Source organism: Eublepharis macularius, chromosome 7 (genome assembly GCF_028583425.1).
Source record: "Eublepharis macularius isolate TG4126 chromosome 7, MPM_Emac_v1.0, whole genome shotgun sequence".
Taxonomy (NCBI): domain Eukaryota; kingdom Metazoa; phylum Chordata; class Lepidosauria; order Squamata; family Eublepharidae; genus Eublepharis; species Eublepharis macularius.
The window spans coordinates 82,179,508-82,195,574 of NC_072796.1; the positions used below are offsets into that span (position 1 = coordinate 82,179,508).

General features: G+C 36.5%; 1 protein-coding gene across 3 annotated transcripts in view; it reads right to left on the reverse strand.

Annotated features, from left to right (window-relative positions):
* Positions 1-16,067, reverse strand: part of NOL4 (nucleolar protein 4) — a 310,646-nt gene that overhangs the window by 202,166 nt on the left and 92,413 nt on the right. For all 3 annotated transcript variants that reach the window (XM_054986049.1, XM_054986048.1, XM_054986047.1), the window contains exons 3-4: positions 11,904-12,015; positions 10,714-10,826 (exon numbers count right to left, since the gene is read on the reverse strand). In XM_054986049.1, coding sequence (XP_054842024.1) covers positions 10,714-10,826; positions 11,904-12,015 — 225 coding nt within the window. The remainder of the gene's footprint in view (positions 1-10,713; positions 10,827-11,903; positions 12,016-16,067) is intronic.

Here is a 16,067-nt window from a genome sequence, read left to right on the forward strand (position 1 = left end):
GAACACAGATACTCTGACTTGATCATGGCTTGTTCCCCAGTGATGCCCTCCCCACACCAAGATACTTGCCAGGTCTCTGTGGAGGAGGTGGGGGAAATACCAGAAGTAATGAAATCAGCATTCATCAAGGCAATCGATAATTTGAATGTTAATCTGTAAGCTGAATCCTGGTTTCACAAACCAAACATATTTTTAAATAAACCATGGCTTTTGCATTATCTGAATTGAGTCCCAGTTTGTGACCACTTGTTTATCTTTAAACTTCTTTGTTTTTAACTTTTTAAAAAAAATTTACATTATTTTTTTAAAACTGTTTATTTTACATTTGTCTCAATTACAAATTACAATATAAACAGAACACACACAATATAATAATGATAGCAATAATAATTCTTGGAACAATCGAAAACATATTAGTCAATACAGTAATTTACTTTTCTATTAAAGAAGGTACACTACTTAACCATTCTCACAGTATTGCTAAGAAACTTAAGGTATTAAGGTCAGCATTAGGCAATTGATTGGTGGTATGCAGATGGTTCAGAAAAGGCACCCATTGTGTAAAAAATATTGACTGGTGTTGCAGCTTGTCTATGGAGTGGAAGTGATCAGCTATTTTCTCCATGGTAAAGATATCCCACACTTTCCTATACCACTGTGGCAGTTTCGGTAATTTTTCTTGTTTCCAATTCGATGCTAAGAGCATTTTTGCTGCAGCTAATAACATAAATATTAAATTTTTCCTGATTATTGGTATGGTTGGATCTTCCCATAAACCTAACAAAATTGTCACAGGGCTCTTAGGTATAACATAATCTCTTTAATTTTCCATACGATTAAGTCCCAGAATAATTGGATTTTAGGGCACGTCCACCATAGGTGAATATAATCTCCAATTTGGCCACATTGTCTCCAACGAAGTGGGTCTATGTTGGGGTTAATTTGATCAAGAAGAGAGGGTGTCATGTACCATCTCAACATTATTTTGAAATATGTCATTTTGATGTTGACTGCCTTGATTTTTGGGGGGTTACCTGACCAGATCAGGGACCATTGATGGTCTGTTAGTATAATGTTGCAGTCTCTATTCCATTTCAGTTGATATTTTGATGAGGCTTGTTCATTCTTCAAATTTAGGATAGAATAAATTCTTGCTATGAGACCCTTATGTTGTGAATGTGCTTGCTTAAGTAAATATTCAAAATCTATTAGCTCATGTTTTAAGGAATTTGGAATTGACTGGCTGCCTATAAGGTGTTTCAGTTGTAGATATTGATACCATGGGACAGTGACATTGCAACTTTTTCTATTTGCCTCTTACTTAGGATAGCACTTCCGGTTTGGGATTAATGGCGATCTGAAGTAGTCTAGGGAGCTGGGCTATCCGAGATACTGTTTTTGGGATGCGAGGCACTTGAACGCCTGCTACCATCCCCCCTTCAGAGAGAAGGGGGTCTTGGATGCTACACGGCCCCGAGAGTGTGTGATCTCGGTGATGGGGGGGTTCTGAATCAAGGATTCTCCCCACCACCTTGAGGTCCCCTTGGAGAAGGGCGAGCTACTAACTCTGCAGTACCTCTGGAGTCATGAACTGGCATAAGATCATCAGAAACCAAGCCTCAGTACCAGATTTGACCAACTAGAAACAGAGGAAACAGCACAGAGAACCCAAGAAAGCAGCGTAAGGTAAAGATTGTTATCGGACTTTTGAACAGAAAAAGCAGGAAAAAAGACCAGATATAAAAGTAATAAAAAGACTTACTTAAATAGAGGAAACAATAAGGAACAATATTTGAGTAAGAAATCCCTAATTTGGCAAGCTTTTAAGGACAAAAAGAGTGATACAAAGGATTGTTTACACATACTTGCGGTTTGAAGAGAGATAACCGGCATGAGAGAGGAGGAGGAAGCTGGGAAATAGCATTGAAACATTGCGAGAGGAGATGAGATAGGGAGAGGAGGAGACAATGTGTGCCTAGAGATGACAAGAATAAGCGGGAAGCAGGAAGAACAGCGAGAAGAAAGAAGACCCGGAAGCAAAACAAAGTAAGCATCACAAGAAATTGGGACTAAAGGAACAGGAAATATGCCATTGTAGCTGAGGGAAGAAGCAATTCTAGTTACCATACAGAAATTGCGCCCGACATTTTGGATCCAAATTGAAAAACTTTCTCTTTTATCGAGACTAGCAAAGTGAGTAATATTAAGGGGAAAACAATAAAAAAGCAAAATAGATTTAAGAAAGAGAGCGGACACATGGGGGGGCACCAAGCCAAGTCCAAGTATGATGAAAAAATTAGATAAAGAGTGGCAAGCCTCAGTAGACGCAGCAATTGAAGGACTGGAGAAGAAAGTTACAGAAGGTTATAAAGAACTGAACCAATCGATACAAAAGATGCATGAAACATTGGTAAAAGATTTGAAAGATGTAATTAAAACAGAGGTGGCAGAATTGGCTAAGAATATGGAGGGAATTAGAAATGAACTACAAGCAACAAACAATAAGGTGCAAGAAGTGGAACAGAAGACTAATGATTTAGCTACAAATGTAAAGATGGAAAATCAAGTGATGCAGGAGAGGATGGCAGCGATGGAATGTAAGGCAACGGAAAGACAACTAAGATTTAGGGGCGTTCCAGAATCGATGGCGCAAAATGTACAAGACCAAATGATGGATATCTTAGTAGAATTTCTGAATAAACAACCAGAAGAAATTACTGCAAATTTGGATCTAGTATACAGGGTCAATTCCACATATGCACAACAAAAGAACTTATCAAGAGACATTATTGTGCAGTTAATATCGAAAAGAATGAGAGAAGAGATTATCCAAAGACACTTTGTGAATCCTCTATCACTGGAGGGAAATAGAATCAAGATAATGAAAGAGGTACCTAGAAGAATTCTCTAAGAGAGGGGAAAATATAGAGAAATGACCCAGAAGCTGAGAGAGAAAGATATCAGATACAGATCGGAAATACCAGAAGGGTTGAGCTTCTACTTTAATGGTTTGAGAGTCATAATTAAATCAAGACAGCAAATGGAGGAGTTTCTCTCTGAGAACGCAAATGACTTTTCTAGATTGGTAAGAAAATAGAATGATGGAGTACAAACTAATATCATGGAATGTAAATGGACTAAATTCACCGCAGATGAGAAGAACTATTTTTCATTGGCTAAAAAAAATTGTAATTTAATTTGTTTACAAGAAACACATATTAAAGATCAAGATGTCAAGTTCTTAAAAAAATAAACAACTAGGAAGAGAATTTATTGCATCGGCAAAAGAAAAGAAAAGAGGAGTAGTGATGTATATTAAAGAAGATTTGGACTCAAAATTAGTATTTTGAGATCAAAATGGGAGATATCTTGCTGTGGAAATTAATGTGTGTGACAAGAAGACTTTAATAATAGTTGTATATGCACCCAATGGAGCTAAAGACCAATTCTATAGGGAATTAATAGACAAATTAGATCAAGATGTATATGAACAGATTGTAATGATGGGACACTTCAATGGGGTTGTAGATTTGCAATTGGATAGAAAAATAAGAGGAGGAAAACAGAAATCAGGGAAGCTACCAAAATCATTTTTTGAATTAGTAGAACAAGAAAACCTGGAGGATATTTGGAGGAAAGAAAATCCTAAAGGCAAAGATTATATGTACTACTCGGCAAGACATCAATCATTTTCAAGAATTGATATGATTTGGACAACCAAAGAATTGGCATTACGGACAAAAAAAGTGGAAATAATGCCAAGAGTGAGCTCAGACCACAATCCATTGCTTTGGAAAGCTGCAATGGGACAGAAGAAATTACGATGGAGATTAAATGAAGACCTATTGCACAATCAAGAAAATATGGAATATCTACAGAAAGAAACATATTGACTTGTTTAGAAACAACTATGAAAAGCTCTGGACTCAAATTGAAAAAGATATGATAAAATGGAACAAATTGAATTTATCATGGTTAGGTCGGATTGCTACAATAAAAATGAATGTGCTGCCTAGAGTTATGTTTTTGATGCAAACGATACCAATTGTTAAGGACAAAAAACAGTTTGAAAAATGGCAGAGGAAAATATCGGAATTCATGTGGGCAGGAAGAAAACCTACAGTCAAAATGAAAGTGCTTTGTGACGCAAGAGAAAGAGGTGGCATGCAATTACCTGATTTTCGATTGTACCATGAAGTAATATGTTTGGTATGGCTAAAAGAATGGGTGTCCTTATCCAATCATAAGTTGTTAAATTTGGAAGGCTATAACAAACTTTTTGGTTGGCATGCATACTTATGGTATGATAAGTATAAAATGGACGCAATGTTCCAGCACCATTACTCGAGAAGAGATCTACTGTTAACTTGGTTAAAATACAAAAAATTTATACAGCAAGAGAAACCAATGTGGATTGTTCCAGCAGAAGTAATTAACCCGAATTTGGAATATAAAGGAGATGAATGGCTTACTTATAAAGAATTAGTAAAAACTGAAAACAATGAGCTGAAACTTAAATTGAATGAAGAATTACCATTTAAATACGTTTGGCTGCAATATCGACAAATTAAAGACTTATTTGAATCAGATCAAAGGAAGGCAGGCTTTAGAAATAAAAACTCAGAATTAGAATTTTATTGGGGGATAATAAAATAATTTCTAAAATGTATAAATTACTGTTAAAATGGTATACTGAAGATGAGACGATTAAGGTTCAAATGGTAAAATGGGCAATAAATTGTAATAATCAGATTATGATGGACGCATGGGAACAGTTGTGGAAAAATACTTTAAAAATTTCAACTTGTACCAGTATCAGAGAGAATGGCTATAAAATGATATATGGATGGTATTTAACACCGAAAAAGTTAGCCATTGCTAATAAGCAGCTATCCAACAAGTGTTGGAAATGTAAAGAGCATGAAGGCTCTCTATTTCATATGTGGTGGACGTGTGATAAGGCTAGAGACTTCTAGTCTAAAATATGTACTGAAATGTCTTTAATACTCCAAAATAATGTAGTTAAGAATCCAGAAATGTTATTGTTATCCTTGCATTTAGAAGACATTGATAGAAGGGATAGAGTAATACTGTACTATATGATAACGGCGGCAAGAACTTTGTATGCACAATATTGGAAGAAAGAAGAAATACTGAAAACTGAAGAGTGGATACAAAAAGTGTTATATATGGCGGAAATGGACAAATTAACAAGGAAACTGAGAGAGCAAGATCCGAAGGAATTTTTTGAGGACTGGGGGAAATTGAAAAAATATTTAGAAAAAAGATGGGATGTTAAAGGACAATTATGGTCTTTTGAGTGTTATTAAGTAAGATAAATATAATGTATCTTTACCATTAAGTTTAAAATGACAACTAAGAGATAGTATTTGTAACAAGAAACGGGGGGCTGTAGTGCTGTTGGAAGTCAATAGAGGAAAGGGGGAGGGGAGGGGTGGGAGCATACACTATATCTATAGGGGATAATTAGTAAGTAAGATGTAATAACATTATGTATGTTATGTTAACCATCCAATAAATTTTTTTAAAAAAAGGATAGCACCTTGTTCAGTTATATCTATGATTCTTGTTTTCTTGATTACCTTCCATAGTTGAAATGAAATTAAATTCAAACCAGGTGGAAACCAAGTTTAGTCTAGAAAGGATGATAGTGGAGAAGGTGCTGGAGCTAAATGTTGTCTTGTCCTGTCCCATATTTTTAAAGTAGTTTCCAAAAAGAGGTTAGTAAAAATTAAAGCTGGTCTATTTTTAGGTTCTGTCCAAATCATATTTTTTATATCATGTGGGTATAAGTGTGTTGTTTCGATCAAAGCCCAGTCTAAGTTTTCTGGGGAGTTTAGCAATAGCACTATGTTTGTTAATTGGGCTACCATATAATAATATTTTAGATCTGGTATGGCCAAGCCTCCTTTTTTTTATGATTGTTTCATAGTTAGAAAATTTATTCTAGGGTGTTTATTGGCCCAGATGAATTTATTTATAATACTTTGCCTGTGCTGGGTACCTTGATGAGTAAATTTAATAGGCAACATGTGAAAATGAAACAGAAATAGTGGTAAGATTATGGCTTTGACAAAAATTATTTTTTCTGCCCAAGACAATTTCAAATTATTCCAATCCTTAATTTTCCCTTTGACCTTTTGTTCTAGGGGTTTAAAATTAGAATCTTTTAAATCAATGAGGTTTAAAGGAATTGTGACACCTAAATAGTTCCAAACTTTGAGGATTCACTGATATTCATAGTTGGAAACTATCTGCGAGTGTGTAGCCAGGGTTAAGTTAATAGGGTAAATTTCAGATTTGGATTTATTAATTTTAAGACCTGAAATTTGACCAAATTTTCGTAAAATATCTTCCAGAGTAGGTAATGAGGTAATTGGGTGAGTAATATAAAGAACCATAACGTCAGCGAAGAGGGAAACTTTATATTCTTGATTTTTTATTTTAATACCTTTGATCTCAGCCTTTTGTCTTATAGTCCCTGCCAAAGGTTCTATAGAAAGGGCAAATAAAAGCGAGGAAAGGGGGTACCCCTGTCTGGTCCCTCTGGTAAGCTTGATTTTCTGTGATTTCAATCCATTTATTTTTCATTGTGCCATGGGATAAGCATAGAGTAAATTGATTGTTTGAATAAAGGATCGGCCAAATCCCATTTTTAAGAGGAGTCTCAATAAGAATTTGGTTTCTAAACTGTCAAAAGCTTTCTCAACGTCCAATGATAATAAAAGTGCCTCAATTTGGTTAGTATTACAGTAGTTGATAATATTAAGGGACTTCCTCACATTGTCTGTAATATTTCTGTTTGGTATGAAGCTGGTTTGGTCATGGTGGATATATTGGTTTATGATTTTATTTAACCTCTTAGCTAGTACTGCTGTAAAGATTTTTGCATCCTGATTTAACATAGATATTGGGCGGTAAGATGTTGGAAGGGTGGCATCCTTCCCTTTTTTGGGAATCACAATAACCAATGCTTCGTACCAAAATTGAGGGAAGACGCCTTGTGTAAGAACTGCATTGCAAGTTAGTCTAAGTGGTTCAACTAAAATATGTTTGAAAGTTTTATAGAATTGGTTAGGGAAACCATCCCTGCCAGGGGTTTTATTAAGTTTAAGATTTTTTATGACCTCTGTAATTTCCTGAGTAGAGATACGGGAATCTAAGAATTCCTTGTGTGCTTGTGTAAGTTGTTTTAAAGATGTACCGGAAGCTAAGAAGTCATCAGTTTCAGATGGTGCAGGATTTGTGGTTTTATAAAGGTTAGAATAAAAGTCATAAAATACCTCCAGAATTTCTTTGTTATTAGAGGTGTAGGTCTTACTGCTTTTTTTGATCAGGTTAATTTGATTAGATAGAAGCTTTTTTTCTAACTTTCCAAGCAATTAAATGCAGTGTCTTGGGGCTATTATGCCAGTTATTCTGCTTTAAAAAGAGTAGATTCTTTTTTATAGTGGAGGATTCTAGCGTTTCAAGCTTTTTCCTTTCTAATAATAATTGTTTGTAAGCCTTTTTGCTGTTATATTTTTTATGTTTATATTCTAGTACGTGAATTTTATCTATGATCTCTGACTTAAATTTCTCTCTTTCTTTCTTATAGAATGAGGCTAATGAGATGATCGTCCCTCTAGTCACTGCCTTCATGGCATCCCAAATTGTTGCCTCGGAAATCTCACCTGCTATATTTTCTTTAAAGTAGTCTTCAAGTGTTTCCCCTATTTCTTTGAGAATGGTTGGGTGTAATAAAAGAGATTTATTCAACAGCCAGTGGGATTCATGTCTTGTTTTTTCATCCAAATTCAATTGGGTTTCTACTCAGGCATGATCTGACCAAATTTTACTACCTATGCTGGAGAAAATTAAATTTTGATAAATTTTACAGGAAACCAATATATAGTCAATTCTTGTATAAACTTGGTGATGAGAAGAGAAATATGTAAAATCTTTTTCCAGCCCATGTTGTGAGTGCCATACATATTTAAGAGCAAATTTATCAAATAAAAGTTGAAGGTTAGATTGACGTGGTTTCCCCCCGCCCCTGACAACTCCTATTATTCTGGAACCGGTCTAAATTTAAATCTGCTATACAATTAAAATCCCCCCTATCAAAATTTCACCTTCTGCAAACATACACAAATTAGATACGGTTTCCTGAAGCAAATCAAGTTGCTTGTCATTTGATGCATATATAGAAGCTAAGGTTACCCTTGTTTCCTCCAGGATCCCTTTGATGAATATGAATCGTCCTCTAGGATCCATTTGAGAGTCTAACCACTGGAATTTGACAGTTTTTGAAAATAAAATTGCTACCCCCCCCCTTGCATTTGATGAGCCAGGAGCTTGAAACTGCAAGCTAAACCTTTTGGATTTCAATATCTGAGGCATTTCTTTTCTATAGTGAGTTTCCTGTAGGAATAGTATATCCACATTCTGTTTCACTAATGGTATAGAAACACGTTTAAGTTTTATAGGGTTGTTTAAACCTATGCAATTAAAAGTAATAATTTTAATTTTATCTGTCATAGTGTACCAGAGTTTGTAAAATATTCTTTGAGGCTAATAAACATAGTAGAGCCAAACCAAAAAATATATAACATTTGAAATGCTTGAAATGCACCTTCCTTGCTTTTATATAACTTTGCTAGAATTGCAAAAAATAAACTTCAGTTCCAAGAAAAAATGTTAACAGTGTAAACAACATCCCAACTCCCCCCAACAAACAACAGAATTAACTGAACTTGCTCACTACTCCACTCCTTTAAGTCAAGGAGCAATCCCTCCAGATGCACAGAACTGGACATTCTGTGGGAAAACAAATGGGGAGAAAAAGAGACCTTTCCTCCCTTCATCTGGAGGTCCCTAACCAAACTGGGAACTATAATGAAAATCAGGTGTCTCTCCGCCCCCCCCCAACAAATAGATTAGTGGGGTAAGATAGAGCAGCAGATAAAGAAAATTAAAAAATTAAGATTCACAGTGATAGTAAGAAAAGAAAACTAAGAGCAAGAATAGGAGTATTCAGAACAGTCACATCTTGAAGTTTTCCTGGGCTCTTTTTTAGATGAGAACAAGGTGGGTGGAATTAACTGGTAGGTGTCGTCTATCTCAGGACGGTGATTTCTTTGGGATCGTGATCCATCTTGCTTGAGTAGAGAGGTTCTGAGCAGTGTTATTCTCTGGTAATTTGACATTCAGATCTTGAATTGGTAAGTTCAGTTCTGTAAGCAATTTCCTACCAGTGTCCAGGTCAACTGTGTGAAGTGCTCTTCCTTAGTGGATCACCTAGAGCTTAGAAGAAGCCACCCATTTGTATCTAATATTCGCTTTGTTTAATGTGATTATGATGGGTTTGAGTTTCTTTCTCTGCAATAAGGTTTCACTCAACAAGTCCTGAAAAACTTGAATTTTTTTTCCCATGAAAAGAAAATGAGCCTTTTCCCCTTGCCTCTGGGATGATTTTTTCCCTAGTACGGGAATCTGAGAATCTGACAATTATGTTTCTATTGATTCTCATTCTCAAATTTCGAGGGGAACCCAGTTTATATGCAGCCACTATGTTTGGTGCCACCCCCTCTTCTAACTGCAGCTCCTGTGCTAGCAATCCAGTTAGAAACGCTATGAGATCAGTTGTTCCTTCCTCGGATTCTGCAAATCCGCAAAATTTGAAATTATTATACTTCATTTTATTTTCTAAGTCTATAATTTTGTTTTTCAGCCAACTCTCATTTGATTACATTATGTGTGTGTCTTTTTGCAGAGAAAGGCTGAGATCTAATACTAAGTCAGCAATTTGAGTAACTTGCTGTAGTGTCCCATTAATTAATGCAAGTTGATCGTTCATGGGTTTAAGGAGCTTTTCCAACCGGTTAACAATTTTATCTTCAAGTTGGTCTATTTTAAGGTTAATGTTAGCTTCTAGTATCTGAATTTCTTCATCTGTTTGGTCGTCATTACTTATGGTGGCCATTTTAGATGTAGAACATGGCTCCGCCTCAGCCCCATTCTTGGTCTCAGCTGTCAAAAAGTAAGTTTTTACGGACTGTGATGTTGATTCTAAAGCCTTATTTTTATTTCCTCCTGTCTTGCCCATGATTTATGATTAAGAGTTTCAGTTTGTAGCTTAATAGATCGATCGGGGTGGGGGGGAGTCAGAGCCAGGAATCTGATTTTCACGCGTCTGGCATGAACGCTCATGGTGCCCCACCCCCTAAATTTACATTATTTATTGTCCACCTTTCTCATTGAGACTCAAGTCAGATTACACAGTGTAAATCAATACGATCAATAGCCAAGACATTCAATAAATAATACAAATAGGATATGGATTTGAAATTTGAAAACAAACAAAAATCAAATACAGAGCTGAAAGAATGCTGAAACAAAACATAAGCAATTTGACATGATGTATTAAACGTCATGGAAACTATCCAGTATGAGCAAAAGGTTCTTCTACACTACCTTCCCCTTATCTCTCTTATTACTTGAATGCTGGGTAACAGAACATCCATGGTCTCAAACTCAAAAGAACAAGATTAGCAGAACATATGACATCTCTTATGAAATAGAAGTTACTCTTCTCAAACCTCTGATTAAGTAGATGTTTTCAGTATTCCATTAAAGTAAATGAAGCTGAGCTTTAGATATTGTAAGGCAACTATGGGAGAATCACTGTTGTTATTGTATACTAATCTTTACCTCATCTTGTTGGGAATTTAATAGCTGCAGCTTCATGTGCTTCATGTAGGCCATAGTGATGGGCATATTGTAATCAATCATGCTGGTCACCAATGTTGGGGGCTTCCCATTATCTGTAAGAATAAACAATTATGAGTTACAACATTTTTCATAAGCAAATTAAAATTAAAAGCTGCTGCTTATCATCCTCTACAGAACTTCCACAGAGTCATCTACAAAAATCTCATAGAGAAATGATTTGATGGATTAGGATGAAATTCTTTTGGCTTCTCTCAAAATTCCTCAGACATTTCACCTGAAGGATGAATCCCGCCCCCACTTCTGAAAATGTCACTGTACTTGGAATTCTATTGGCAGTTCCAGTATGGATACCTTTGTGCCTGGCTGCAGTCATAAGAGATTCATCAAATAAGTTCATCACATAAGTGCTTAGCTTCACATACAGCTCCTATATTTTTAAAGTAATCCAAATTATATTTGGAATTTTAAGTTGCTCCCTCATGCTACACTCATAGGGTCTACATATCGCAAGTGAAATCTGTGGCTTTTCCCCACCTTCCCTTTTCCCCAACAGCCCACTGTGACTCCCAAAATTGGGAGTTTCATAAACAAAGTGCTGTACTAGTCCTGCAATCAGGAGGGATATTCGGGAAAATTCAGCCCTCCTCCCTTTTCTGTCAGCTGAGGACTTCTTATGCCACAAGGCTCCCCATCCCTAGCATCAGTTGAGGAGGGAGGGGGTTACAATTTTTTCTGAGGTAAGGGTGAGATAGGAACAGTTTACCTCCATGAGCACCTTTATGCTTGCATTTCTTAGAATCCAACCCAGAACAGAAAAGCCAATATGAAAGAAATGCATCTTTAGGGGGGGGGGTGTGATTTTAAAAATATCTGAAATGCAGGGTGTCCATGCAGTTTATGTCCTCTTTTTAAGTGGACATATTAAAAAATGAGAAAAAATAAATGTTTCCCTTAGGTAAAATCCACTGTTCAGGAGAAACATGGCATTATGTATCCTTTCAGATAATGCAGGAGACCTCTACATTCTGACTTCAGTAAATGAGATGATGAGACTCATTGAACCATTCTAGTGTACAACATTTTTATGAGTCTTCACTTAAACCAGGAAAATATAAATGGATGTTATGAATAAAATTGCTTTACATTCTACTATTTGACACTAAAGATACCTTTATGATCTACTCCATCTGGGTTTAAATGCATTCTTTTCTGGCACTCTGAGCAGCTCATTAGAAATCGTGTCACCGCTTCTCTTGGTAGAAAGGCATAGGTCTCAGAAATCTGAAATGAATAACAAAATATAGGCATCGTTATATAAGCTGATTGAATATGATTTAACAGAACTGATCATTATATTTGTGAATAAGGGATATTATATCATAATTTCTGAAAGTACCATGAAAGCATGCATTGAATACTACCCAGAATTTCAAGCAACAGTCATTTAATGTCTGCTTATCAAATAAGGAGAAAACTGTTGTTGTTGTTTTTTAAAAAGCCCAGTCATTCAAAAAGGCTTAGCTTTTGTTTAGGAAAACTTTTAAAAAATCAGCAGCAGAATGCATGTATCATGGGCACTCAGGTGGGTTTTCCAAAAAATTTCTTCATATAACATGAGCGCTACGTAAAATTCTATCCTACTCCCAACATTGACTGTGAAGTGGGAGATTGTCATCATTCAGCAGGAATTGCTGGCAGTATCATGTATCATTGCTGAAGTTGCTATTGTCTAAAAAACATTGGATGCAGCCACACACCTATCCCTCATGCAGAGAAACCCTTCCCTCCATCAGGTAACAGCCACCACAAAGATACTGCAGTCAGAAGTCGGGGAAATGTCAACCAAACACCCATCCACCCTACCTCGGCCACAGTTCTAAACTCTATAGAAAGGAACAATTACAAAAATTAAAATAAGAGTATTTGAAAAAAATTACACTGGTTGCTGCCATATTGTCAGCCAACCAGTCAGACCTTTAAACCTTTAATCTATAATATTAAGACTGAAGATAGTTAGAGCCCTTGTACATTCTTTCACAGTGCTTTAACATATTCAGAGATTAGCTGTATTGAAATTAATGGAGCACACCTATGGATTCATTAACAGCATGAATTTGGGGGAGAATGGTTCATTTATTTTAATCAAGCATTTCTTTTGGATTCTTGAATAGGATAGCAATCTTGCATGGGAAATAACAGAGTCAGGACTCCAAATTGGTATATATCTCTTCTAACTCACTGGAACCTGATTTTACATTTTAACTACATTAAATTTATCCACATGGCAGAACATTTTCACTATACTTTCTGACTATGAGAAAAACACAGATAGGTCCTTTTCTGAATAATGCTACCCTTGGCTAACGACCCTCTCTATAGCCTTGCATATTAGCCCATTACAGAAGCATCCTGCAAAACTGCAGAGCTTCTTCAGTCTTTCCATTTTATTCCAGTCTGCTTGGTCTATGCATATGTAACAAGAAGGTCCAGAGTGACATTTCTTCACTCTCCACCCACCATCAACACAGCAGATACAGAAGTACTCCAGGTGAACACAGGATGTGTTAACAGAGTTAATCACCAGATAACAGAGTGGTGGGAGGGAAACAGAAATGTTGGTGAGGCCATGCTTGCATGCCTCTCCTGTCTCTAAGTATAAATACTCTCCCTCCAGGAGGCAACCATGATGAGGAAGTGGATGGATAAAAAATGATGTGCTTGTCTTTCATAAAAACATGCTTCCCTGAAATGATGCTGTATTCCCACATCTGTGCTAAGGACAGCAGTGTCCCTCATATCTCCAGCCATTGTTCAAGATTTTGTAGAATCACAAGTGGCCCATATTATAAAGTGCAGTAATATTCCCAAACTACTTTTTTTGTCCATTACATAATCCAGAATGTGTACTAGATTATGGATGCTTTACTATTGTTGCTGCTGTTATTCTGATAACCCAAAGAAAATTACAAGGTACATTTTTGTCACAGTGCTTTTAAAAGAAGCTATAAGTCTGGAAATATCTGCTTCAAAACTTACCTTAACACAAACTTGGTTTGTAGTTTTCAGTATCACTATTTACCAGACTCCTATCTGCAATATGGTGGTGATAACAATATTGACCTATCTTATATGGTAGTTACACGAATTACTGAAATTAGGTATGCGAAATACCTTCTATATAGTCTATATGTGCTTGTGAAGTAGGGTTGCCAACTCTAGGTTGGGAAATTTGGGGAGATTCCGTTTGGGAAATTCCCAGAAATTTGGGGGAAGGGCTTGGGGAGGATGGGGTTTGGGCAGCAGAAGGAGCTCAGCAAGTATGGAATGCCACTTAGTTCACTCTCTAAAGCTGCCATTTTTTCCAAGGGAACTGATCTCTATCTGGAAATCAACTATAATTCTGGGAGGACTTCAGGCCCCACCTTGAGGTTGACAACCCTAGTATAAAGCATTATTTTCACCTAGTCTAACAGCTTTCTATGGCAGAGTTCCTAACCAAAGCTACATAGATTCGGCTTCCACTAAAACTAACAATGAAATAAATTCTACAACATTATGAGGCATCTCATCCTGTCCAGCTATTATTTAATGAATAGCACCTGATATTTTTTTCTACTGCTATTTAAATAAATTCATTTTTGGCCAATTGATCGAGGGATGTTGTTGTCTCAGTTTCTTGCAAGAATTCAAATAAGGCATGGGACCTGATTGGTAAAAATAATTATTGCCTAGCTTCTAGGAGAAGGCTGCAGGAGAGCCATAAAGGGGATAGCTGGTCACTTTGGATCAGGAAATGTATTTTTGGGTGTGCTATGACTGGCTTTTTAGGAGACCATTTTTTCACGTTTCATATTGTCAAAGAAGGGATGGAATCAATAGGCTGATCTGTGGATTGGTTAGGGCATAATGAGGAATGGAAGGAATACAGCAGGTTGATCATGATAGGTACAGCAAATTGGCATCATGAGATGGTTGAGGGCTATTCCTATAACAGCTTATCATTTACTCTACAGTGGGGTGCCATTGGGAGGCAGCAATCTTGGTGCTGAATCAGCAGAAATACAATTGATCAGCTAAACCTTTTCATATTTGTCTAAACATTTGATAATTAACATTTAAAGATATTTTCATCACACAGGCACAAAATTTATAAAACAGAATTTTGCTGTGGAGTGGAGAACATTGTTCCAAATATACAACGAGCCATGTCACATGTGTTTATCATGTTATAAACATATTTTGTGATGTTTATCATGTGATATCAATAACCACTGGAGCAATTTCAAGTTACCAAAGTAATATGTATTTAGACTTACAAGACTGGAAAGGAAGTGTTAATCATACTTTATTTTTTTCCCCTGTATGAATGGTTCAACACCCTAAACTGAGATCTGGCCCTACGGTTGAAGATGTTCATATAAATGTTGGCTTTTTATCCTACAGATACATTCATTCTTTACCGTTAGTTACAACATAAGTAAATTTACTACTACTACTACTACGACTACTACTACTACTACTACTAATAATAATAATACACCTACAGAATTGCAAAAGTTGGCATTACTTGGAACACTGTACATATTGCACCGATACTTAGCTGATACTTAGGTCTCTGGCGGAAACTTGTATGAGCTCAGCAAGGCCAATCAATGATAATGTGATCTTTATTTATTATTGATTGTTTTGTGTGTAATTTGAATGTAATAATAATAATAAAATTTCATTTCTAGTCTGCCTTTCTTCCTGAGACTTGAGACAAATTACAAGCATGATTAAAAAAAAACCTTTCCAGTCAATCAGTAAGTAGGTTACAAAATATAAGAAATTCTAGTAAGACAAAATAATCCAGTTGGGCTGAGATTGTAAAGAGAGAGAAATTAGAACAACGGATGCAAACATCCATTTAGGCAACTAGACAATCAATGTGGGGGGAAACTTTATCCCTAATGAAGTCACATCCTTAGCTGATTCATTACACTACAAATTTTCTCCCTCGATAAGAATGCCCTCCTGAACAATTCTGTCAGGGGATCTTCCTAATAACTCCAGGCAGATCTGCCTGATTTCTCCTGCTCAAAGTCTGGGTCTGTGCCCCCGCCCCCCGCTTCTGGGTCCAGCCTTGTCAGGATGCAGGTACCCTCAGAACAAGGAGAAGGGAGGGTTTCTGTCTCACCTGGGACCCTCTCTCTCCCAAACAGCCCACCACCTCCAGATGGCATGTAAACAGGGATGTACTCTTTTTCCTCCTTGGCTCTGCTTCCTGTTGCTCCTTCTAAGCTCTTCTAGGGTAGGGGCAACCCCGTACTCTTCCAACCACCTTCCCCTGGGGG